This window comes from Cyprinus carpio, chromosome B25 (assembly GCF_018340385.1).
Source record: "Cyprinus carpio isolate SPL01 chromosome B25, ASM1834038v1, whole genome shotgun sequence".
Classification (NCBI taxonomy): domain Eukaryota; kingdom Metazoa; phylum Chordata; class Actinopteri; order Cypriniformes; family Cyprinidae; genus Cyprinus; species Cyprinus carpio.
The window spans coordinates 14,209,402-14,234,797 of record NC_056621.1 but is presented as its reverse complement, the minus strand read 5'-3'; the positions used below and the strand labels follow the sequence as shown (position 1 = coordinate 14,234,797).

Here is a 25,396-nt window from a genome sequence, read left to right as displayed (position 1 = left end):
TCAAATCGGCTCATTTCACAGTACATGTAAATGCGTTACACAGACTCTTCTCTGCTCTGCTTAAACCAACCAAAACTGAAAATTATGTCATGAAAAAATACAATGGAAGTCAATAGGGACCACATTCTTTAAAATATCTTTTTGTGTGTGTGTGTGTGTGTGTGTGTGTGTGTGTGTGTGAGTGTTAAGCAGAATAAAGTGAGGTACATATAGGTTTAGAATGACTGGAGGGTGAATAAATGATGACAGAATGTTCATTTTGGATGAATGGCCCCTTTTACAACATACACCAAACATCTCCCCATCATTCTATGTAATAAGCCCTTATAAACAGCTATTTACAAAAATAGAGGAATATTAGTATTTTAATATTTACAGTTGTACTGTAAAATAATTGTATTTATACTCTTTTTTTTTTACAATGAAATATTAAAAATATATTATAATTAGTAATATTTCTTATTGTTCAATTAAGGTTATTATTTTTATTATATTGTAGTTTATTAATAGTAATAATTAGTAATGGTAATACTAGTATTATAGTGATTCAAATTTTATATGTAATTAATATATGATAGCAATACGTACAACACAATATATAATTTTTGCATTTTGCAAAACAGCAATTTTAATTGCAATCCCATAGTTTATCAGAAAAATCTCAATTCAATTTTTCCCCAAATTGTGCAGCCCAATTCAGGTTCCTTCTTCAGTGTAAGATATGGATTTTTTTCTTTTGCTCGATTTATCTTCTGGCAGGTGAAAATAATGTCTGATTGCTAAGAAAGGTAATAGCATGGTGCATGATTTGATAGCATAATTGTAGCAGAAATGGTGAGAGATGAGTAGGGATGAGGAATGTGGGATGAGCGATGTGGTTAAGTTTAAAGGTGCATATATAAGCCATTTTATTTTTGCTTTTAATGAGCAGAGAACCTTTGATAGCAGTGACAGTGTTCTACTATACATATGTCAGAAGTGAGTCCTCAAACTGATTAATATGTATTATTAACCATTTTATGAAAATCAGAAAGATGGAAAATAAGCAAAAAAGTAAAGAAAAAAGAATCGGAACATATCGCACGACAGATTTGACCCTGCGTCTCCCATATGAGCACCGCAGTGCACTGTTTTTGTAACTAGCCCACAGCTTTGACAGAATAAATGGATTTTTATGGTGCTGAGCTGTTAGTTTCCCTACTAATATTGTAGACTGAGGCATCACCCTTGTTAGCAGACTGATGGGGACCAAGTTCTGCTGAAGCTGCACACTGCAGCCATTGTTCAATGTTCCTCTATTATCATGCACCTGCATAAACAGGATCTATATACACGCTCTCATCAAGCCAGTGCAATATGCTGGATATGGACCTGTGACGGTGAATCATGTCCTAGCGGTGACCTGTCAGCGGAAAAAGCTTGATGAATCAGGGTGGGCTGCAGATCCACAAACCCAGACAGATAAGCAGGGTACAACCTCTTGAGAGAGTGCTTATGTTAGATGATGATTAATCCAGCGCCAGGACGCCTCAACACCCCCAACCCCCTTACAAAGAAATGCTTATGTATATAATTAGGTTATCCATTGCCAAGCTTTCAACAGGCAGTCAGTCACAACTGGTCATGTTATTACCTGCAAGACAAAAACGTATTAATCTAACCACTACCACTGATCATAAAGAGTGTGCATGTCAATGCACAAGCTATCTCTTTCAGGAATCTAACTGATCATCAGTTTTGTTATTACCATATATCCAGTAAGCAATTTCACATCATTTCGACCCTTAAATAAAAATATGACTTTATATTATTATTATTATTAATGTACAATAAAATATAAACACACACACAAACACACATATATTATATATATATATATATAATATATATATATATATATATATATATATATATATATATATATACATATATATATATATATATATACATACAGCAATAAGAGAGTAAAAATAGATTAGAAAATAATAATAATGCAAAAAATTATTATTTAAAAATGTTAATAATAAAAATAATCAATAATAACAAAACAATGAATAAAGTAAATAATATAATATGTTTATTTTTAATTAATTAATGTATTCATTCATTCATTCATCTTGAGGTCACCAGAAACCACCAGAATTTAGCTTTTCACTTCCATTTCTACTCCTCTCTCTGGTCCTTATAATTGAATGGTCTGTTTTTTCACTGTTTCTGTACACTGTAAAAAAAAAAAATCAAAAGTTGATAAAACCTTTGGAGATTTTTTTTTTCAACTTCTTGTTTTCAGTTTATACAACAAAAAGTCAAAAATCTTCTACAAAAACAAGTTAAGAAAACTCAAAAAACTCCTAGTGCTGGTTGCCTTAAACTCTTAAGTTTTCTCACCTTTTGATTTTTTATAGCTGACAGATAAAGCATGGACTTGATTCGCGAAACCTAAGTATTAATAAAGAATTGTGTTTAACTACTTTAATGACAGGGTGAATTATATTGTGACAGATGCACAACAGACACTAAAATCAATCTAAAAAGATCATAGATATTATTAAAAGTAAACTCCACAGCCAGTAATAAAATGCAAATAATGAAATAAAATAAAATAACTACTGACTGGGGAGGTCTGAGTTACAGTTCAAAATAAAGTATGCCACATAAACAGATACAATCACTCTGATATGATCAAGGATATTGTTAAAAGTAAACTAAGGTGCATAACATTGTAATCCACACCCAGTAATAAAATAAAATAACTCAATTCAATTTATTTTGAGTTCTCCAAGTAACAGTATGTTTCATAGTACTTCAAGCAGTTTTATCTCAGAAGATCAAAGACATTTTGATTCCTTGTGATATGGCCGCTTTAAACCCCATCTACGCTACAAATAGAGACAATTACGTTCACTACTGAAGAAAGCGTCCAATCAGAGAACTGCATCTGACTATTGCAATCATTAGCAGTATGTAGTCTGTGAGCCACTGTGATCGAGTGTAGCTGTGAATGACATATGAAGGTGTTTGTCTGTAGCACATGATGGATTATAGCATCTTCTCGGTTTGATACAACAGCCGCTGGAGTTATTGACATGTAAAATTACCTGTATGTCTGTGTATGTATCCAGCTCAAGTTTGATCTACAGTGTGTGAAATGGTTCATCTGACCAAACATGCATGAGCTCCGACACAAACGATGATGGATGGCGCTTCCACCGCCAGATACAGCATCAGTGCAGAAGGTACTGAATGTAAAAGCACATCCAGGCTAGATTGGTTTGGTTTGCATATACATGGTTTTTTATACATAAATAAAAAAATACAGCTTTTTTACATTTATGAGCATAGCTGCAAATCTGTTTGCCCCAGGCGGCTAGAGAAAAGAAGCCATAACTTTCAAAATCACATGGAGTCCTTGCTCTCAGCCCATCACTGATTCATCAGGATGCGAAGCAAGCCCATCACCTTTTATTACACTCAATATTTCAGGCGACGTTTGAAACGGAGACGGAAATATTGTGAGTTTGTCAAAATAAACACAAAAAAATCTGAAGGAAAGTTCTCCAGACGACCCTTGTTGCTAGCAACTCCCATCATAAAATACCAAGAGAACTTTCAATTCAATCTATTTCTGACCAACTCAGTTGCTGGAGCGCTTCAGTGATTATTGGAACATTTTCAAGAGGTGATTTGATTTTTTTCCCCCCTCTCGATCTGTTTTCCTCTTCTCCAGATATCATTTCTCTCTCTCCTGCTCTTTCTCTCTCTCTCTCCGCAAAATCAAATATCAGCATTCCTCTGAGTTACAAGAATCAGAAGGCATTGCTCTGGTGTCTGCTCTAATAGCTGTACGTTGGCTCTTTCTCTCTTCAAAGACTTCGAATGAAACTGAGGCGCTGGATAAAGTGGAATCGTTGATATGACAGGGCAGACACTTCAGCATTACATCATCACAGAATATCATGCGAGCTCGACTGGCAGGAAATGAGAGCGGCGATGTGGGTGGAAACTCCTCATTATCAAAGTTGCTCTGAATTGAATAATGTATTCTTCAAAATAAACTCTCTGATTCTGCAGACGTGGGACAAAACGCGCTACGGATGTGAAAAATAAACGTTTATGTACAGAGGAATCATTTTGGGTTTGTTGCTGCTTCCATTTTCTCACAAAATATGTTTCTTGCTCGCTGTAACTTAAAGTGTCAGGCCATCAGATAAAAAAGTCATGTGTACTCAGTTTGCAAATCTTACTTTCATCTACAATTAAGAATGAATTGCGAATACAGAAACAAAAGTTTCAAAATGATTTTCTACTATTGAATTGTCACCACAGTCTGAGAGAAATGATGACAAAATAACCATATTTTGCATCATGCATTTATTAAATGCACTCATATTTTTTATTTTTTTGCCAGCTACAAATAAGGGAAATGATCTAAAAATCACACAGTTTTGTTATAATTTGTATTTAAAAAGTAAAATATAACAGTTAACTGAAAAAAGAAATTATTTGCTGCTAAATCAACATTTCTTATTTATTATTATTGAAAAAAGTTGATTATTTGATGAAAGAAGAGTATTTATTTGAAATAGAAATCTGATTTAATGCATTCTTGCTAAATTAAAATATTAATTTCTTTAAAATTAAAAATTATAATAATTAGCCCCAGTTATTTGTCTGTTTATGTTTTATGTAAATCTAATGGTGGTGACACAATTGTGAATCCTTATAAAAAATAATTTCAATTTTTTTTAATAGCCCTCTATTCAAATTGACTTCTTTCTTCTGTCAAGTACTTATTCTTTTAAAAATACATTTTTATATTTCTTGTTTATTTTTCCTAATTTGCAATTTTAGGTGGTAAGTGAATACTTAGAGTAATACCATCTTTTGCAAAAGCATTGCAAACAAAAGAATGAAATGCTACATTTGTGTTAAAAATCTTCTAATAATCATCTCTGATTAATATAAAACTGCAAATGTGGCAACTTAAAACAAATGGCATGCAAAACTGTTGGACCAAACAAGTGCCCAGCTTTTCCCCCTTTCTAAAAAATCTTTATTTTCTCGTCCTGTTGTGTTTGACAACACCCAGCCCTTCTCTCCGTTTCTCCGTGGCGCCCTGGAGGTGAGCCTCACTCCAAAGCTGGAGGAAAAAGCTTCACCATTCATCTCCAACTTCAGGCCCAAATAGGCCGTAATGACTGGGCTCTGATAGACGCCGGAGAGAGAGTCCATAGAGCCATTCATGGAGGCTAATCAGCATGCCAAGAGCAAAGCCTGGCTCTGCAGTGACTGAATGCAGACTGTGAGCGCCCCTCCTTTAATCTCTCACTCATTCATTCTTCCCTGTCGTGGCTTTATGACAAACCCGACGCCGCCTTCTCTGCTGTTTCCCGCCACCTTTCCTCCACTGCCCTTTTTTCTCCTCTGCATCCCATGAGTCAGAGTAAACAATCGTTATAGTGTTAGAACATTGGGCTAATTCAGAGGAAAACACACAATGTGAGATGACGGTATTAATAAGCAGGTTCACCCCAGGACGAGGCATTATGACATCGTTAACACTGCAAGAATACAAGTCGACACTTTGCTAATGGTCATGGGGCCAAAACGCTCCGATAAGCTTCAGATTTTCTCGCATTGTTCTAAAACGCCTCTAAGTGCTGCAGCTTAGATGTGTTAAGCGGCGCAACTTGTGATAGATGATACGCCCTCCCTGTCTGTTTAAATAGCCCCGCTGACAGCAAAATGTCTGATTCATCTCCAACCTCTTCGAGCGCTCTCCCCAGGATCTCCTGTATACTCCAGTGCATGCGTTTTAAGGATGAAAGAGCTGCCAACCATGCATCTCGGAGATGGAGACTTGCTGGCTGTGCTGATCTGAAATTCAAAAGCTATCCTTTACAGGCTGTCAGAAAAGTGATGGAGTGAAAAGGGAGTCTATCATCAGGGGACCAATGCTGGACTCCACCAGCGCCGCACGACGCTATCAGCCTTCATTTTCATGCCAAGATCGTTCAGTTCAATTCTATAACCGAAAGCTTTATGCCGCGCTTATTGCCTTGCAATGCGAGTCAGTTGGCCTCATTTGACTGTTAGATGTTTTCATTAAGAAACAGCACCGGTGACAAATGACAAATATGAATAATGTCATGTTCGGAGGCCGATAAGACAGTTGTAAGAAGACAATTAGAGTATTGCAGAATAATTAGGTATTAAACACAGAGTTGAAGATTGGCCCAGGAATCCAGGAAGTCCAATTCAAGACAAAAAACAGAAAGGTCTGATGAGTACAGTAACTTTACAGATACAGTAAGTTTATATAATGTAATGCAAGTTCATGTTGTGAATTGAGAGGGATGAAAACAAGCTACAGCAAACCTCCATTTATTTATTTATAAAATAAGCTAAACTCATGTATTTTTATTTTATAAAATAACTGCAGTTTATGAAATAAATGTAAAATATTTATCATTTCTTTTGATTTCCATTATTTTATTCAAACTATTCATATAACTACATGGCATAGCAATGGGCAAGTCTTTCATTCCTAGGAAATGCAAAAAGTAAAAAACAATACCTTGAATGCAATGTCAGTCGCTTTGAAATAAAAGTGTCTGACAAATGTGTAAATGAAGAGTTCAGATGCAAAAGCCTCCAAGTACCGTTTTTCTCAGGCTCCTATATGTTTACGTTCAGTTACTTCACTTGAATGGCATTGAAATAACCTATTTATTGCCATTAAAGTGTAATTACTATACCTACACATAGGTGCCTGATAAAAATGCTCATTTTAGAAGAAAATTTAAAATGACTCTTGGAGGCTTTTGCATCTGAACTCTTCAAATGTACATTTAAAATGGTGAATTCAAGTCTCTGTTGACTTGTCTGTTGTCTCCTTAGAGACTATAATAAACAAGACCATAAAAAAGAAATACCACTTGAAGTCAAATTCAAGACAAAAAACAGTAAGGTCAGAAATGAGACAACACAAAGTAGAATTGTTACAGAGACCTCATGACTGTTTACTAGTAAAAAAAAATAAAATCACAACAAATTTATACAATGCAAATACAATCCAAGTTCATTGTATCAATAAATCTTTGGCAAAAATTCAGGTTTTGAATTTAGAGAGAAGAGAAAGCTACAACAAATGTTCATTTATAATATTGGGTCGGGTGGCTTTTGAGCGTTGGTTGGCTTTAGTTTTTTCGGTGTGTTCCAAACTAGTTGGACATCGTCAGCTGTTTGTCAGTCCATTCTACATGTTGAATCGGTGGCATAGCTCAGCGATGAGAAAGAGAACTCTGATTGGCTATTCAGCTTAGTGAAAAATAAACAGAACTGATGAAAGCAAACCAATGACAGAGTAAAGATATCTGTTTCTTTCTTTCAACTGGTGTAAGCAATAATAAAAGGAAGTTCTGCTAACAGCTCCTTCGGTTTCCCTGTTTGAATGCGGACTACAGACTACTGCCACCTGGTGGTGTGGGTCCATTTGTTGTGGGGCCCCTCAAGCGCAGGGCTTGGTGCACCTACACCAGTTGCACCCCCCTAAGGACAGCTTGGGTTTTAGTGCAACTTTTTTTGCCCCAACGCAAGCGATATGAGGCAACGCCACAGTCGGCTTCCCTCAACGCTAGTTCTTTGGCATCGTTTTCCTACCGTTAGAGACTATGGCAAGCCCATAAAAATACTGAGTACAGCTTTTATATTGAGTAGACAGAATTATTGCAACCTGAAATTGTGGACTTTACATCCTGTATCATATATCTTTTAGGTCAAAATTTTTTATGACATGTCCTACAATTCAGCCAGTTGCTATTATCATAATATCAGCTGCCAATAACCTGCTTAAGAGCTTAGGATACTTTATTTTGGGCAGTTTATATCCCTTCCTGTCACCCTATACACCTATTATCCTTGTCTAGATTGGCGCAGTAGTCAGAGGGAGGGTGGGCGGGGGACGAGGGTCTCCTTTAGAGTCAGTAATGACAGTCAGACTGAGATTGGACCTGATGCCAGGTCAGTGTGGCTGGCCTCTGAGCTCAGCAGGCAGCCAAAATCGTTGCTTCCAGAGTCCAATCATACCAAAAAGCCCCTGCAAAGTGTGACTGCAAGACGTCTGCTTGTACGGACTCCTGGGGAGTGCTTTAAACTAATTTATTTAGAATACTTAAAACTTTCACAGAACACTTTAAGACACACATGCCTTCCACAGACCTGCTGCATCCACAGTGTTCCATTTTGTTAATCACTCCATGGTTTTAGTCTGGCATCCATCCTCTTTCAAGCTATTTCCATCAATTAGCAACTGCTGGGGAGTTCAGGTGGCCACAGTAATGGTAATCTTTGTAGCCAACTGTTCGTTTGAAATGCTTAGCGGTTACATTGTATGGGGTTTTTGAGCATTTCTTTCTGTTCGCTTATATTGTCATCATGACCTGAACTTATCAGTCAGAGGAGATTTTGTTTGAACTGAACATCCAATCACAACAAAATGTGAATTTAAAATGCTCAATATAAGTCTCTGTTTCTGAATCTGCCTCCATCTCTGAGAGTGTGGCAAACCCAAGACCATGAAAAGGAAAGTCCACTTTCAAGACACAAAAACAAAAAGGTCAAATATAAGACAATGTCTAGAGTTGTTAGACAGACCTTGTGACTTTTAAGTTGTAAAAAAATACAAGAAATGTACACAATACATTGCAAATATAATGCAAGTTCATTATTTAAAAAATAATTGGCCGAAAATCATGTTTGAATTGAGAGAGATGAAACAAGATACAACAAATGTCCATTTATTTATTTTATTTAAAAAACAACTATAAAATTGTATTTATTTTATAAAAATAACTATATATATATAAAATACAAATAAATGTATTTATTTACATTTAGTCATTTAGCAGATGCTTTTATCCAAAGCGACTTACAAATGAGGACAATGGAAGCGATTAAAATCAACAAAAGAGCAATGATATGCAAGTGCTATAACAAGTCCCAGTTAGCATGTTTTTTTTATTATTTTTATATAATAAATAAAAAGAAAACAGAATAGAAAGCGAATAAAGCAAGCTAGTGTTGGAGGCCTTTTCTGCTTTTGTTAATTATATAATAAATAAAAAGAAAACAAAAAGATTAGAGAAGCTAGTGTTAGTTTTTTTTTTTTTTTAGAAAACAAGCAGAAAATGAATAGAATGCAAGTCTAAAAGGGGCATGTTTTTATTTTAAAGAATAGAATTAGAAAAGAGAGTGCTAGAGTTAGAGGGTCAAATAAATATGGAAGAGGTGTGTTTTAGCCGATTCTTGAAGATGGCTAAGGATTCAGCTGCTCGGATTGAGTTGGGCAGGTCATTCCACCAGGAAGGAACATTTGATTTAAAAGTCTGTGAAAGTGATTTTGTCTCGAATTTCTTACCCTTATGTTGTTCCAAACGCGTAAGACCTTTGTTAATCTTCAGAACACAAATTAAGATATTTTTGATTAAATCTGAGATCTTTCTGACCTTGCATAGACAGCAAGGGTCCAACCACGGTCAAGGCTGAGAAAGGTATTAAGAACATTGTTAAAATAGTCAATGTGACATCAGTGGTTCAACTGTAATTTTACGAAGCTACAAGAAAACTTTTGTGTGCAGAGAAAACAAAAATAACAACTTTATTCAACGATTTCTACTCTTCGGGGACAGTCATCCACTGTTATCAACGTATGCGCATCGCTTTCCTGTGCTTGTAAACCAGGCACAGCACATGCATGTTCTGCGTCAGCAGCACCACATGCATGCGTCAATAATGCCAGAGGACTGTCCCAGGAGAAAGGAAATCCTTGAATAATGTTATTTTTGTTTTCGTTGTGCATAAAAAGTATTCTCATAGCTTCGAAAAATTACAGTAGAACCACTGATGTCACATTGACTGTTTAAATCATGTCTTTACTACCTTTCTGGGCCTTGACCGTGGTAGGACCCTTGCTGTCTATACAGGGTCAGAAAGCACTCAGATTTCAGCGAAAATCTTAATTTGTGTTCCGAAGATGAACAGAGGTCTTGTAGGTTTAGAACGGAGTTTTCATTTTTTGGGCAACTATCCCTTTAAAATATTTATTTATAATAATTATTTTATTATCTGTTTTTTTTCTTCTTCTTCTTCTTTCTGTTCACTCTCATTGTCATCATGACCTGAGCTCACTGGTCAGAAAGACTTTGTTTGAACTGAACAGCCAATAGCAATTCAACAAAATTGAATTAACAATGATGGATGAAACTGCAAATACTTACATTTAAGACTAGTTTTCTTTTTTTTATTATATTTTGTTACTATATCAAGACTACAGCATAACAAATAAAGCAACAAATGAGACCAAAAATGAAGCCTCAATAAAAAAATCTATTAAAAAAAAAATTGTATGCACCTTAATAGCTTAAAATCATCATGCATAAAACAGTTTTACGCATGCAATATGACATAGTTCCTAGTGAAACAATTTTAAAAAGAAAAAAATTAAGGTTTCATTTCATCCTTAAGGAAAAGTGTGTCATTATCATATTAATGTTAACCTGCATGAAATTGCGCTAACTATTAGCAAGACTGTAAAAAAAAAAAAAAAAGGAAAAGTTGTTTCAGCGGTGAAGCAGGTTATTATTTTTAATGAAAGCTGAAATTTTTTACTTAACATGCACTGCAGAATCATTCACAATAACGGCATAAATGTGCTGCTTGGGCAGATGCCTCCTGCGGTTCTCTCTATCACTATGCTGGAGGTCACTGTTCTATTCCTTGGCACTTTGTGAGAAGCAAACCCATGCGTTCTCCAATTATTTTCTTAAAAGCCCAGTTACTGTGGCAACCAGGCCAACATGTTTTGTTTGCCATGGCGGCAGGCCAGCTCAAACCTTTAAGCTGTTCAAAGCAAGCGCACACATAATGGGTGACTGCTCTTGTGGTCTCAACCTTACACCTATACTGATATCACACGCACTACGAGCTCCAAACATAACTTAATGATAGTGTCACTTTACTAAGAACTTTATCAGTTGGTTAAAAGTAATGTCATCTTCAAAGGCTGTCGATCGAATCCCAACTCGCCTTTATGCTGTATTTTAAGATTAGTAGTAAAAAATAATTGTCTGTTCTCTGAGCTAAAAAAAAACATTAGACACTGGTCATGAACATGTCTGAACTTTTTCACACGGCTGAGACTCTTATGCAACATGGATCAATTTTATGTGGCAGAATATTTTTGCTTTTGCTTTCCAAAGCACATAGAAGATAAAAGATGTCAGACTGAAATCTGGGGTGTCACACCAGCACCTACAGGACTTGAAGCATTTTCTTACTCATCTATCTATCTATCTATCTATCTATCTATCTATCTATCTATCTATCTATCTATCTGTCACTTTCTTTAGGTGCATCATAGTGTATATCACAATCCAGTCTCTGCGCTTTCCACATAATCATTTATAATCACAAATGATTGTGAATCTTTTTTTTTTTTTTTAGTTACAAAGACAGTCAGTTAATGACATTGTTACAAATGTAGCATCTCCTTAAAGTAAATAAATGGAGTACCAATTCAAACAGATGATCCTTGGTTTGGCCTTAGGCTAGATTTAAGCACTACATATTGACAAGTACACGAAAGGTCATGCGCAAGTCCTTTTTATTATCAATTCTGATGCCAGCTGAATGCAGAGTACTGATGCATATACACTGGCAAAACATACATGTACTGTATATAATGAAATACATATATGAAAAACAGGTCATTGTTTCATTGAAAGGTGTTTGCTTTGCAAACGACTTACAATATGTTACCCTGCACTGTAAAAAAATAAATTATATATATATATTGTATATAATGAAATACATATATGATATATATATATATATATATATATATATATATATATATATATATATATATATATATATATATATGTTCAAGTTACCCTACCATTCATCTATTTATATAAAATTACAAAACATGTAATTTTACTGCAAAATATTCTAAAACATTAAAAATAACATTTCAGATTTACCTTATGATTTGAAGTGAAAATGTATATTTAACAAGGCCATATACTTTTACAATAAAATATTGTTGAAATTATATTTTTATAATTAAGACTTAGAAACCACCTAAGAGACATTCCCACAAAGCCTTCCACAAACCATTATTTGGAAGTTCTTTGTTATCAGTTATGTACATCTGACTATTTTATGTTGCATTTTATGTTATAGTTAGTTTCCAGTCACTGGTTTTTGATGTTGTGTATATCTTTACATAGCCCTTAAGAGGCCAATTTTGAACAGTCATCATCTGGCCTTTTACTGCGCCACCTGTACAATTAGCTATCATCACATTTTACAGTAACAGAGATTTTAACAGCTCAAATACCTTGGTATAGCCTATTATTATATGGTTTAATGACATATATGCAGTTAAGAACTATAAATAACGTAAAATGCCAAAAAGTCATGTTATAACATAGGCTAATCACTATATTTTCATGGTAAAGTTCTAGCAACCACAACTTGTTTTTATTATAATTATTTATCGTAAAATTATAATTTACGTGTTTTCCCCCCCGCAAAATTCATTGCATTCTGACAAAGACCGTTAAGGCTTACCTTCGCCGAAGAAATGCGCTTGAATCAAGAAGAGCAGGAAAAAGCCCAGCGCCGCTCCCGCGAGCGCCCACGCCACACGGAGATGCTGCATCTTTCTGAAGATCGGATGCGTTTACAACAGCACATCCATCCCGGCTCGACACTGAGTAAACATTCCCTTATTCTCAGGACGGACAGGCTGTGTAAGGACACTTTCCATGCGGACAAGCCTCTGCTGGTAGTGCGGAACTGCTCAGCGACAGGTTTCTATTCGGAGAGATTAAAGTTCAATGCAAGAGAGTTTCGACGTGGCATCTGATCTGACACTTCGCGTCCCGTTAACCGCTGCATAGTCCCAAAATATTTAGCAGGCACCGCGCCGCATGTCTTCACACATCCACACGCGAGCCTCGAGCTGCATAAACAACTGTCGCCCCCGGAATCCCGTTAAAGTCCAGGAAAAGAACTCGCACGCGTCCAGCCTCGCGCGTCGTTCCGTTGACTTCCCAGCAGAAACTGTGCGGACGCGCGTGCGTCTCCTGTTTAACTCAGGCTGCGGGTCTGCACGCGAGTTTCGTCTCGGTTCAAAATCGACGTCATCACTGTTAAATCTGTCAATCTCTGAGCGATTCCACTTACAGAGCGCGCGGGAACACCTGGTTACAGTAGGCCAACAAACATGTTTTATTACGAAAATGTTTTTTTTCTCTCTCTCTCTCTCTTTAATTCTAAATGCATAGATATAGATGCAGTATTGGGATTATTATTTTTTCTTTCTTTTTTTTCTTTTCATCTAACAGATCAGGAATACCGTCTTCGATCTGGTGAAAATCACATTTAATATGTTTTTTTTTTTTTTTTTTTTTTTTTTAAAAAGGGGGAAGTTGGCATTAATATTAATACACTGTAACATGTTAAATTACTGTTAAAAATGTCAGTTGCTAGAACTTTGCTGTAAAAATACAGTGATGGTATTGCAAGCATTTTGGTGACTGTATATTTTCTTTTCTAACTTAATAGTATGAAATTGGTACTGATAATCTTTAATTAAATGTGTAAGGCCACACATTCAATCAAACAAAAATAAACACACCAGGGTAAATTACATGACTCAAAACAGTAAATATTAACTAACGTGAATGCAACACAAAACCCTATGCAAAAAAAAAAAATCAGTAGGGACCATTGGGGTTATTTTGGACCCCATTGACTTTAATTGTATGGACAAAAGCAGTTGTTTAATTTATTTTAAGTATCTTATTTTTTGTTACGCAAAGGTTTGCTTTTTATCATTTTTAATTTTAAAGGGTACCCCATAGTTTACATATGCAAGTCAAAATTGGTTTCTTACATTTTCCATCTTACATCTATGTACGTAATTGCATAGGCATGGTTAAATATCACGTTGACGTTCAGATTTATATTTAGTAAGAAAGTAAATATCAAGCTGCCATTTACGAGGTGCTTTTATCCATTACAGTACATGCTATTTATAACAGTGACAATCTTATTAATATATAAATATATATATAAATTTATATTAAAATATAAATTTAACACATATATGAATCCCAGTAGGAAGATTTGCTTTCTCATGCTTATTAGTTTTCATTTTGAAGGTTTTTTCTAAAACTTCTCTAAAAAGTCATCTACATTCAGTGATGGATAGCTATTTGCTTTGTCTCTTGATGATATAATTAATAGTGATCTCTTTTAATGCATATATTCAGATTTAAGAGTAATCCATTTTCTCTGCCGTTGATGTCACTTTTCATATTATGCCCGAGTACAGCTGTCCACACATGACATCCCATCACATTCTCATATTGTTCTCACGTACTCCGAGCTTCAGTAAAAGAATAGCAATCAATCAGCGGGGACCCAATTAAATATGTTCAGAATACCGCACCACTGTAAAGTCAAGCTGCTACTGAAATACCCTGCCCTATAATAACATGTTCCCCCTGTGTTGCCAATATATCTCCTACAGATCTAGTCTTTTTTTTCTCCCGCTCTATCTCTAAATTTCCATTTTGTCTAAGGGGAATATCTATATTTGACTCTGCAGTGTTTGTCACTGTATGAAAATATGTGGCGGGACAATAGACCCAGTTCCAATTTATTAAGCCCGCTTTCATTTATTTACTTTTTACATTTGTTTTCCATAGTAATTGCAACGTCTCAGTGGAGGCACTGGAAAGTGATATTGGTGTGATAATGTATATATAAGCAATATGAGCCAGACCCAGTACCCTATTTTGTTTTCTATTTTTGGTGGATGAAAGGTAAATTTATTCACACCAACATAATTCCGGCTTGCAAATAAAAGAAACCCATAGAAACCAAATGCTTGAGTATGAATATTTATATTCGTCACATATTTAGCAACAGCTATTATGGAGAAAATAAACAATGTGATTTAAACAATCACTGAAATTCCACATTAGATAAATATCTTGAACCGAACTGAGAAACTCAACATTTCAATTCATAGACTTAATCTCTCAGATCAATGCAGGGACGAGCCGCTGTTTGTCCTTTTTAATCTAAATCCCTTTCCTTGATTTGGAATCAGAAATCCATTTGTTCAGAGATCGTCTAAAACAAATTACGAGAAGAGCATCAGCACCAAACTTTAGATTTGAAATGAGAAAGATTACTTACTAAACATTTATCTCATGCTAATGAGAGCATTAGATACCAGATGAATTAAAGGGAGAGTTCACCCAAAAATGAAAATCTGGAATACAATGGAAGTCTATAGGAACTGAAAATGTTTAGTTACTAAGTTCCATAGAAGACAAATTTTCATGCAGGTTTGAAAGATTAAATTAAATTTAGTACACCTTTTGTGCTATATTCCACATCTTCTGAAGTCATATGAAAGATTTATGTGAAAACAGATCCAAATTATGTAGTATTCACTGATACTCTTGTAGTGCTTCACTGATAAAGTGTAGTAGGCCTTTAACCATTGCGACCGAATAATTGAATCAATGAGCTGAACTTGAGATTCAAACCGTTTGAGTGCAAAACGGTTTGAATGCAGTTCAGGGTATTTAAAAAACAACATGTGCTAATGTGTTTTACAGTCAGGATAAAAATAAAGTGGAAAAAAAAAAACATGTTAATGAATCTTGACTCACACCATCTTCCTGTCTGAGAGCCAAGGGCGCTCTCACCTGCACTGTAATGTTATGCAGCATTTCTGTCACCGTTATCACTGCAACACTCTGGGGGAGCAAAGCACAGACCACCGCTTGGCTGCTGAATGTCCCTAAAGCAGTTTACACTCCACAATACATTTGCCGTCACGGCGAGTCTCCTTATAATCAATATCTTTGTCATTGTCAGAATTAGTCACAGGGCCTCTCCACTGACCCTGGGAATCCTGCACCTTGATGAATCTGTGAAAATGAAGTCTAGCAAATCACATCTAGTGAGCAAAGCAATGATTGTGTAAAAGTCACAAATTGCTCTGGAAAATACTCTCATTTAAAGGAACCCGTTCAGCCAAAATTGTAAACCCTGTCATTAATTACTCACCTTCATGTCGTTCCAAACATGTATGACTTGATTTATTCCATGTAACAAAAAAGAAGGTAATTTGTGTTTTTTGTTCATACAAAAAGTCAATAGAGTTGGGTTATTTTGGGCCCCAATGACTTTTAATGTATGGAGCTGAAGGGGTCATGACATGAGAAATCAAATTTGCCTTTATTTTTTGGCACATAAGAGGTCTTTACCATTAAAACATCCTGCAAGTTGTATAGCTTAAAATGTCCTTCTCAATATAAACAAAGCATTTATTTAAGCAAGCTTCAAAAATGGCTCGTTCTGGATCCGAGGGGCAAGGAGATGTCACCTGGGCGCAGTCATTTGCATAAACACTGCCTCCAGAGCAAGACATCGATGAATAGTCATCTTCTCATCATAAGCCCTGCCAACTGGCGTTCAGTCGCTTAACGGCTGACACTTGATCACACTGAATGCAAATGGAAATTACAATCACTGCAGCTACTGTATCTTGTCTACACTGGATACAGTATACAGACGCGCGTTCACTTTCTGACACAATCCACACACTCGAGTCTGTCATTAATCGGACAAATGGATTGAAAGAACGTTCATTTTGATGCGTTTGGTTTAAACAGCTTGTTCACGTTTTTGTCTAGATATCAGTAGGATCCCAGCATAAGGAACAAGTGGATGGTTTATTTTTAATGGCATCCTGGATAGTGTCTGAGGATTGATCAGAGAATTTTGATTTGTAAACAAGGCACAGTGTCATGGAGAGTTCACAAAGAAACATTTGTTGGAAGATGAAGCGGTACTAGATCTAAATGATTTAATAATGCTTTGTCTGGAAATTACAGTTTTATTTTGATCATGTTGTCAAAACATGCAATAGTGAGGGGGCATTGATAGTGTTTCCTATACAATGACGCTAGCCAATCATAACAGTGGCCGATACCTGAGAAGCCTTAAAAGACACACCCCTTAAAAACAGACTATTTCAGAGAGAGGTTCAGAATGAGGGTTGAAAATAAGAGTTTCTTTCACATATTTGTTTGTTGGGTTTTTTTGTTGTTGTTTTTTTTTTGTGTGCAAATCCCCTAAAGGAACATATTAAAATAATTATTTACAATACAATACAATAATTATTGTGACATTTCAGCATGTGTTGAACAAACTGTAAAGTAACTACATTTTGGGAAAACCCAACCTGCTCTGATAAGAAAACATAACTATTTTACAATTTGGTAATTTTGTATTAATCTGTATTATTGGATTCATACAAAAACCTATTATTTTTAGAAAAAATCCCCCAAATAATGAATAAGATTACTTGAATTCATACAAATTCACAACCAGTTCAAAAAGAAAAAAAATAGTTATGATTTCCCATGAGATTGTGTTGGTAAAAGCACATAACAAATATTCTTGAGTCTGAACAGATAAGATTCCTCTTTATTGGGAAACTGCACCCAAGATTTTTCTTGATTTTTCAATGAATAATGACTTCAAACTCTGTCTGTTTGTCACATAATGCTATCATCTGGATTGTATTGCATAGACTACTTTTATGATGCTTTTTGTCATTTTGAAGCTTAACAGCTCCAGTCATCACTTTCATTATATTAAAGTGGCCAGAATATTCTTTTAAAAAATCATCTGTTCAATATCATACAGATTCAGCACCACATGAAAGTGAGTCATTTCTGGAAGAACTATCACTTTAACACAAGAAAAAAAGCACATCCGATTAGAATGACAATGAATAGCAGGTGAAATGACTCACAGCTTTCGAAATCAAACACATTTGATGCTGATGTGCAGATGTAAGACTTTCTGCTCTGACAGGTGTTCGAATCACAGGATCGTGGCTTCTAGAGTGTGAAACCTTCATTCCAATTCAGCATAATTAGTCATGACAGATTTTAACCAAACAAAATACAAGAAGCTTGAAGAAGAGAAGAAATTTATACACTTTGAGGAAGTGCACCCCCAACCAATGTCTAACCGCACAGCGCATCCTTATTACAGTTTGGGCTGTGCAATCCAATTTGGATGAATCCCATTAACTGTGACATCTGCCTTCACAATATGCATTCCAGTAAATCTGCTGCATTTCAGCAATGTTTTTTCCGTTTCAAGATATGTTGATCCATATGGCATTCAAATCTCAGGCTCTTGTTTAGTTAAACTGGAACCATATATATATATATAAAACTGTATTGTGGAGCTGTAACTGTATCCTTTGATATGAGCATGAGCGATGAGTTTCTGCTGTCAGAGGTAATCAGAACGGATTAAGCCTCACAGTTTTACTCCCAGACAGTCCGAAAGAAAAACTGATGGTAGAGATCCCAATCAAAGAGAGGTGGGAAACTGTGACAAGTCCAGATACGTTGAGTGATAAGAAGGCGGGGGCTCTTCTTCTCTCGCCTGCCCGGAAAGACTTTTGTAATCAATCTATGCAGACTAATTCGGGCCAGACTCCAGTGTTTCAAAAGAGGTGGAGAAGGGAAGTGAGAAATGGTCTGACAGGCCAGTGTAAAGCTGTAAAGTCATGGGTCTGCAGTGCAGTACATTTTCATACCCCCATAGTGGATAAAATATTAAATTCAATTTGTAAAGTTGGAGCATATTAATTAGTCGCTGATGCAGTGGGCAAATTTTTAAAAGCCATTTTAGTTATTCATAGTGTGATGGTGTTACATGAAGTGCAATTTGATGTAACAATTATTCTTAACCATAATTCAATTGGATTGTCCACTTTAGACTTGCCACGGTGAAAAATGAAACATTGGCTAAAAATATCAGAGAGGTAAACATTAAGAATGAAACTTACTTACAGTAACAACAGTTCCTAATAAAGAGTTTGTGAAACAGTACATTTCCTAAACGAGCCCAATGGAAGCCAGATGTTATTTAATGAAGTATCTAAATTACACAACAAAAGATGTGACTTTTATGTGAGACTTTTATTTGAACAACTATGGTCAGGAAAAGGATGCGGTATACAGTGAACAAAACAAAGCATAGATATCAATATCACCACATTTAAAAAGCCGAGACTATTGTAGGCATGAACAAACTCACAAAGAATGACCCGTTTTGAATGTTGGTTGAGGTTTAGTGAACAACACTGAATTTAGGCCTATTATTTAACATCTTTTTAAATTTAATTTTACATTAAATTTAATGTAAAAAACAAAGTTTATCTGACTACCTTGCATTATTATGTAGGCTATTATGCAACGAAAACAGACCATACGCTATCACAGGAGCATGTTGCATCCAACCAGTATCATTGATATAGTCAGTCAAAATCGTAAAAACTTTTTTTACATGAAATAATATAAACTTGATCTAAAACAAAATACAACAAAAAAACTTATTTCATTTCTGCAATAGCTGCCAAGGCAACTTTTTTTTCTTCATTTAACTTGATGAAACAACTAAAACTGAAATAAAAAATAATAAAAACTATTTAGTTTTTAGTTATCCTTAAAAAAACAAAACAAAGCGAAAATATGAAAATAAAAACTAATTCAAAATATTAACAAAAAATATAGTATCTCTATGATAGCAAAATGATGGTAAAATAACGATATTTTCAAAAGCCATGTGTGGGTTTTTTAAAATGATGTATTTATGACAATGAAGATTCTACAGTATTTACCATTATCTTCTGTTGTAATGGACAGATATGTAGCTCTCTCAAAAAATGTCATTAAAAAACCCTTGTTAATCATTATGTTAAAATCTTGTTTCAAAGAAAACTTTTTTGTTGTTAATTATTAGTAATTCATGCATCAGCAGATATATATAATTTGTTAAAAAACAAAATCAAAGCAAATCTATTTTCCAAAAATTAAGTTAAGACTTAAGAATATGACTAATACTGAATAAACAGCCTATAAGGTAAGTCTATAAAATTGCAGTCCCAAACTAGTTTTTGTTAATACAATTAAGTTGGTATGAGCCAACACAGTCATTTAACAAATACAAAATGACACAAAGTGAAAATAACATGGTATTTTTGGGTTATGGAAACAACAGTTACCATGGTGAATATACAATACTAACATGAACTGTTAATGTAACGTGGAAACTGCTCCTGAATAGAATGAATATCATACCTTCATGCAAATCCTTTCCAGCTAAAACACGCAGTAAAAGTTATGTGATTTATCGGTACTGTACTTTTATTTCATGCATTGCATGCTCGTAGTTTCTGCGCTTTAGTGAAGTGATATACAGCGCGGCACAAGTTTGCGTGTGCTATAGATGAGTGCATGCTACGAACACGGTATAACATCTGACAGGACAGGATAGTTTGCTTTTCTGAGGTGAGAGACTTATTTCATAACAAGTTACGAAAAAAATAACGATAGAATACAGAAGTGTCAACAGCTTCATGCACATCTTTTAAAATAAAAGTCTCGCATCAGAAAAACATTTAGAATTACGTTTTTTGTTTTTGATGTCATTTCTTTGGCCGTACACTCCGTGACCTACTCAGAACGGACCCACCAGTTGAGAAACACTGTAAATTTAAGTGATTACAATACTTTTGTTTGAATCAGTGTTGCCATTTTTGTCATATTCCAGAGTGCCACGCACAAATTTCTGACATTATCACATTTACTTTTACTTTGCAAACTCTCAATTTGTAACGTCTTCCTCTTTATTTCCTGTTTAGCCATTTTACTATACTTCTGCCTATTTCTGAAGGTGTTTTTACCCTTTTAGAACAAAAAAAAATCTTCAAGTTATAAAGTCAAAAGGTACTACATGACAGAAAAGACCTCATGTGTAAAGTCAATATTTACTGACTGAAACAGCAGTGCCCTGGTCAGTTCGAGGACAGATGGATGATCTCAAAGAGAATGTAAGTGTGGAAAAGCAGATCTTTCTCTAGTTCTGAAGTGTTTTCCATGCAGGGCAGGGCAGTATTATTATGGACAGTATTGATTTGAGAGAACAAACTTTTTGCCCACTGACCGTGATGCACCGCTGTAGCAAGTGTTTATGAAATGGATAGCATGTGTGAAATTAATTATTGACAGATTCAAATGTGCCATCCACAACGGCGTAAATGTGGATGGTAAGCAGTTTTTGACAAACGCTTTGGATAAATCATTCAGACAAGATGTAGTGACAAGCAACTGAGCTTAAAAAGGTTTTCTTGCGAATGATGCAGATGTAGATTATCAAGTTATAATGCTGTATTCACTTGGCTTGTCAAAACATAGCCGACATCTGTGACCATATTTCTAAAGTGATATATCATTCGGTACAGTGTAAAACGCTGCCGATTTCCAACATAATCACTATCGCTGTGCAGCGAGTCAAAGGCAAAATCTCAGTCGCATGATTCTATGAGCAATGACTGAAAAAGAGATTGCTTATTAAAATCTAATATCTTGTAAAGGATCAGTAAAATGAAATAGAGATTTGACTAAAATATTGTTTAGGCCAGAGATGTAATCACGAAAAGGCATTCCACTGAGGATAACTCCATTTTCTCAAACTGTTGGAGGCATTACCACCAAATTGAGAGAGAGGAGAAAAAAGTTAATGTGCTTGTAAAAGATGGGCCACTTTATGAATTTTACTGCCCACAGGTCAGATGGGAATACATTCATTCTATATTCAGTGCAGAATTTATACCAGTTTCTCGTCGTTGCTATGCAAAGCACACAAGAACATTTTCAAGGCAAATCATAAAGCATCTGCCCTTCAGTGGTGAAGATGGAGAAACAATTCTGAAAACGTGTGTATGCCTCTATGTGTGTGTCTGTCCTTTAATACTTCTCTCAGGACGTGCCATTTTTTAATTATTGCTCTGTATAAAGGTCAATGACATGCTCATTTTTTATCCAGATATATTAATTCATTCAAAAATACTTGCAATTTATAAATGTTTTTCATTTCTCAATTAAGACTCATTTTGATATTTTTTTTTGGGGGGGGGGGGCACGGGGGTTGAGTGCATACAATAAAAAAAGTCAGGATTGTGCAACTGACCTCAAAAAAAAAAACTTTATTAAATAGTTTAACATAACCTGATCATATCTCCGATATATATATATATATATATATATATATATATATATATATATATATATATACATGTGCATCTCAATAAATTACAATGTCATGGAAAAGTTCATTTATTTCAGTAATTCAACTCAAATTGTGAAACTCGTCTATTAAATAAATTCAGTGCACACAAACTGAAGTAGTTTGTCTTTGGTTCTTTTAATTGTGCTAATTTTGGCTCACATTTAACAAAAACCCACCTATTCACTATCTCAACAAATTAGAATACTTCATAAAACCAATAAAAAAAAACATTTTAGTGAACTGTTGGCCTTCTGGAAAGTATGTTCATTGACTGTACATGTACTCAATACTTGGTAGGGGCTCCTTTTGGTTTAATTACTGCCTCAATTCGGCACGGCATGGAGGTGATCAGTTTGTGTGGCCTTCAGCTCATCTGCATTTTTTGGTCTCTTGTTTCTCATTTTCCTCTTGACAATACCCCATATATTCTCTCTGGGGTTCAGGTCTGTGAGTTTGCTGGCCAGTCAAGCACACCAACACCATGGTCATTTAACCAACTTTTGGTGCTTTTTGGCAGTGTGGGCAGGTGCTAAATCCTGTTGGAAAATGAAATCAGCATCTTCAAAAAGCTGGTCAGCAGAAGGAAGCATGAAGTGCTCCAAAATTTCTTGGTAAACCGGTGCAGTGACTTTGGTTTCCAAAAAACTCAATGGACCAATACCAGCAGATGACATTGCACCCCAAATCATCACAGACTGTGGAAACTTTACAAGCAACTTTACAAACTGGACTTCAAGCAGCTTGGGCTATGAGCTTCTCCAGCCTTCCTCCAGACTCTAGGACCTTGGTTTCCAAATGAAATACAAAACTTGCTCTCATCTGAAAAGAGGACTTTGGACCACTGGGCAATAGCCCAGTTCTTCTTCTCCTTAGCCCAGGTAAGACGCCTCTGACGTTGTCTGTGGTTCAGGAGTGGCTTAACAAGAGGAATATGACAACTGTAGCCAAATTCCTTGACATGTCTGTGTGTGGTGGCTCTTGATGCTTTGACCCCAGCCTCAGTCCATTCCTTGTGAATTTCACTCAAGTTCTTGAATCGATTTTGCTTGACAATCCTCATAAGGCTGCGGTTCTCTCGGTTGGTTGTGCATCTTTTTCTTCCACACTTTTTCCTTCCACTCAACTTTCTGTTATCATGCTTGGATACAGCACTCTGTGAACAGCCAGCTTCTTTGGCAATGAATGTTTGTTGCTTACCCTCCTTGTGAAGGGTGTCAATGATTGTCTTCTGGGCAACTGCCAGATCAGCAGTCTTCACCATGATTGTGTACCCTAGTGAACCAAACTGAGAGACCATTTTGAAGGCTCAGGAAACCTTTGCAGGTGTTTTGAGTTGATTAGCTGATTGGCATGTCACCATATTTTAATTTGTTGAGATGGGTGGGTTTTTGTTAAATGTGAGCCAAAATCATCACAATTAAAAGAACCAAAGACTTAAACTACTTCAGTCTGTGTGCATTGAATTTATTTAATACACAAGTTTCACAATTTGAGTTGAATTACTGAAATAAATGAACTTTTCCATGACATTCTAATTTGTTGAGATGCACCTGTATATATATATATACATACATACACATATATACTGCTCATTAGTATGTGAAAAAGAAAGTTTGGTGGTGCAAGCAATGTGCAGAAAGATGGCCAAGTTAATTCATTTTGTGAGGTGAGAAGCCCCCCAAATTAATATTTCTTCATTAAAAGTCATATTATATATATTTTTTGAACATTATTCGAACATGATTTAGGTGTGAACATTTTACTTGGTTATACCAAATGACATTCATTAAATCACATTAGTTGTTCAATTCAAACTTTTCTTGAAAATGTGTTTTTCAAAAACATATGAAACTAACATGAACACAAAAGTACATTTCTCAGAATTTGGCATGTGTTTAAAACTAGATTTTTTTAGAAACATCTTTCTATTTATTTGTCATTGACTCATGAACAGATGTCTCAGTGTTGTTTAAACATTCCAATGCATGAGTATATGACACTGTGCCAAGTTTAAACAGTTTCAGACTCGTCTCGAGACCAGTGCTTTCTGTTCCATTCAGTTTGTGTCAATTAATGAACGTGTGTCTGGGATTACGGAGATCATCTCAGGAACTTCCAGAACAAAGTGATTTTTCTGGTTTACACCTGGTAGCGTTCATTGAGCTTATGAAAAATGAATGTAGATGTATATCATTACAAACAGATGTATGAAATGTAGGGTAACAATACTATTTCAAGTTCTTACCTGAGGTTTAAGCCGATTATAAACAAACAGGTCGATACGGTCAAATACTCACAGAGAAGGCGGGGTTAGATGGAAAAGGGGGGATAAAAAAAATAGATGAGTAAATTAACAAAATGACCTTGGTGGCATCCAGGCTCTATGCATACGACAATTTGTTTTTAGAGACAGGAGAAAGCATTCCGACGTAAGCTATTCTTAAATTATTTGAGCCACAAAGAGATTCCGCAACAAGCAAAGGCATCAGCTGCTTTACATTATTCACGACTTACACAATGGCACTTCTGGCACGTCTCCTGCTTTCAAATTGAACTTGATTTAGTTAAGCTGGGTGAGCTGGAATCTGTGGATAGAGTGGCCTGCCAGACGGCAGGGAGGAGAGTCACTAACAGACACGCTGCGGTCTACATACGGCGCGAAACGCCGGTGACCTTCTGTCCTGAAAATTTAACAATGCTTTTGTTCTGAAAGTATTATATTTGCGGATGATGAACCGCGTCTCACTGCAAGTTTTGGAGGGTGAACGCTGGGAATGTGAGAGATTCTTTTTGATATTGCCACGAAAAAACCTAATATAACACATATTAATAGGATTTGACCAGGACTATATAGTGCCAATACAATCTAACATTTATTGCTCCTGAGAAAAAGAGCAAAAGCAAGAAACCAAGGTTTCAGGGATAGAGCAGTAGAGAGATTCTGTTTCCCAGAGACGGCCAATGAAGCTTAACAAAGCCATGTTTCAAAATGTATGAATGTATCAGCTGGAATTACACTGCTCCAGTTGAATAAATATCTTCAGGGTTTCTCTTCCCTTGTGTCCACTGAATGAGCTCTTGTAAACACACTCGTTCCCTCTTTCTTTTTCCCCGTCTCATTCTCTCTCGTTTTTTTCTCACCCTC

General features: G+C 35.6%; 1 protein-coding gene across 3 annotated transcripts in view; it reads right to left on the bottom strand.

Annotated features, from left to right (window-relative positions):
• The window catches only part of LOC109078201 (chemokine-like protein TAFA-5), a 43,543-nt gene that overhangs the window by 12,918 nt on the left and 5,229 nt on the right, over window positions 1-25,396 (bottom strand). Inside the window, exon 1 of one of the 3 annotated variants that reach the window (XM_042753143.1) lies at window positions 12,634-13,395. The exons of the other annotated variants lie outside the window; for them this stretch is intronic. Coding sequence (XP_042609077.1) covers window positions 12,634-12,724 — 91 coding nt within the window. The 5' untranslated portion in view covers window positions 12,725-13,395. Of the gene's footprint in view, window positions 1-12,633; window positions 13,396-25,396 lie in introns of those variants that run through there. 3 annotated transcript variants of the gene reach the window in all.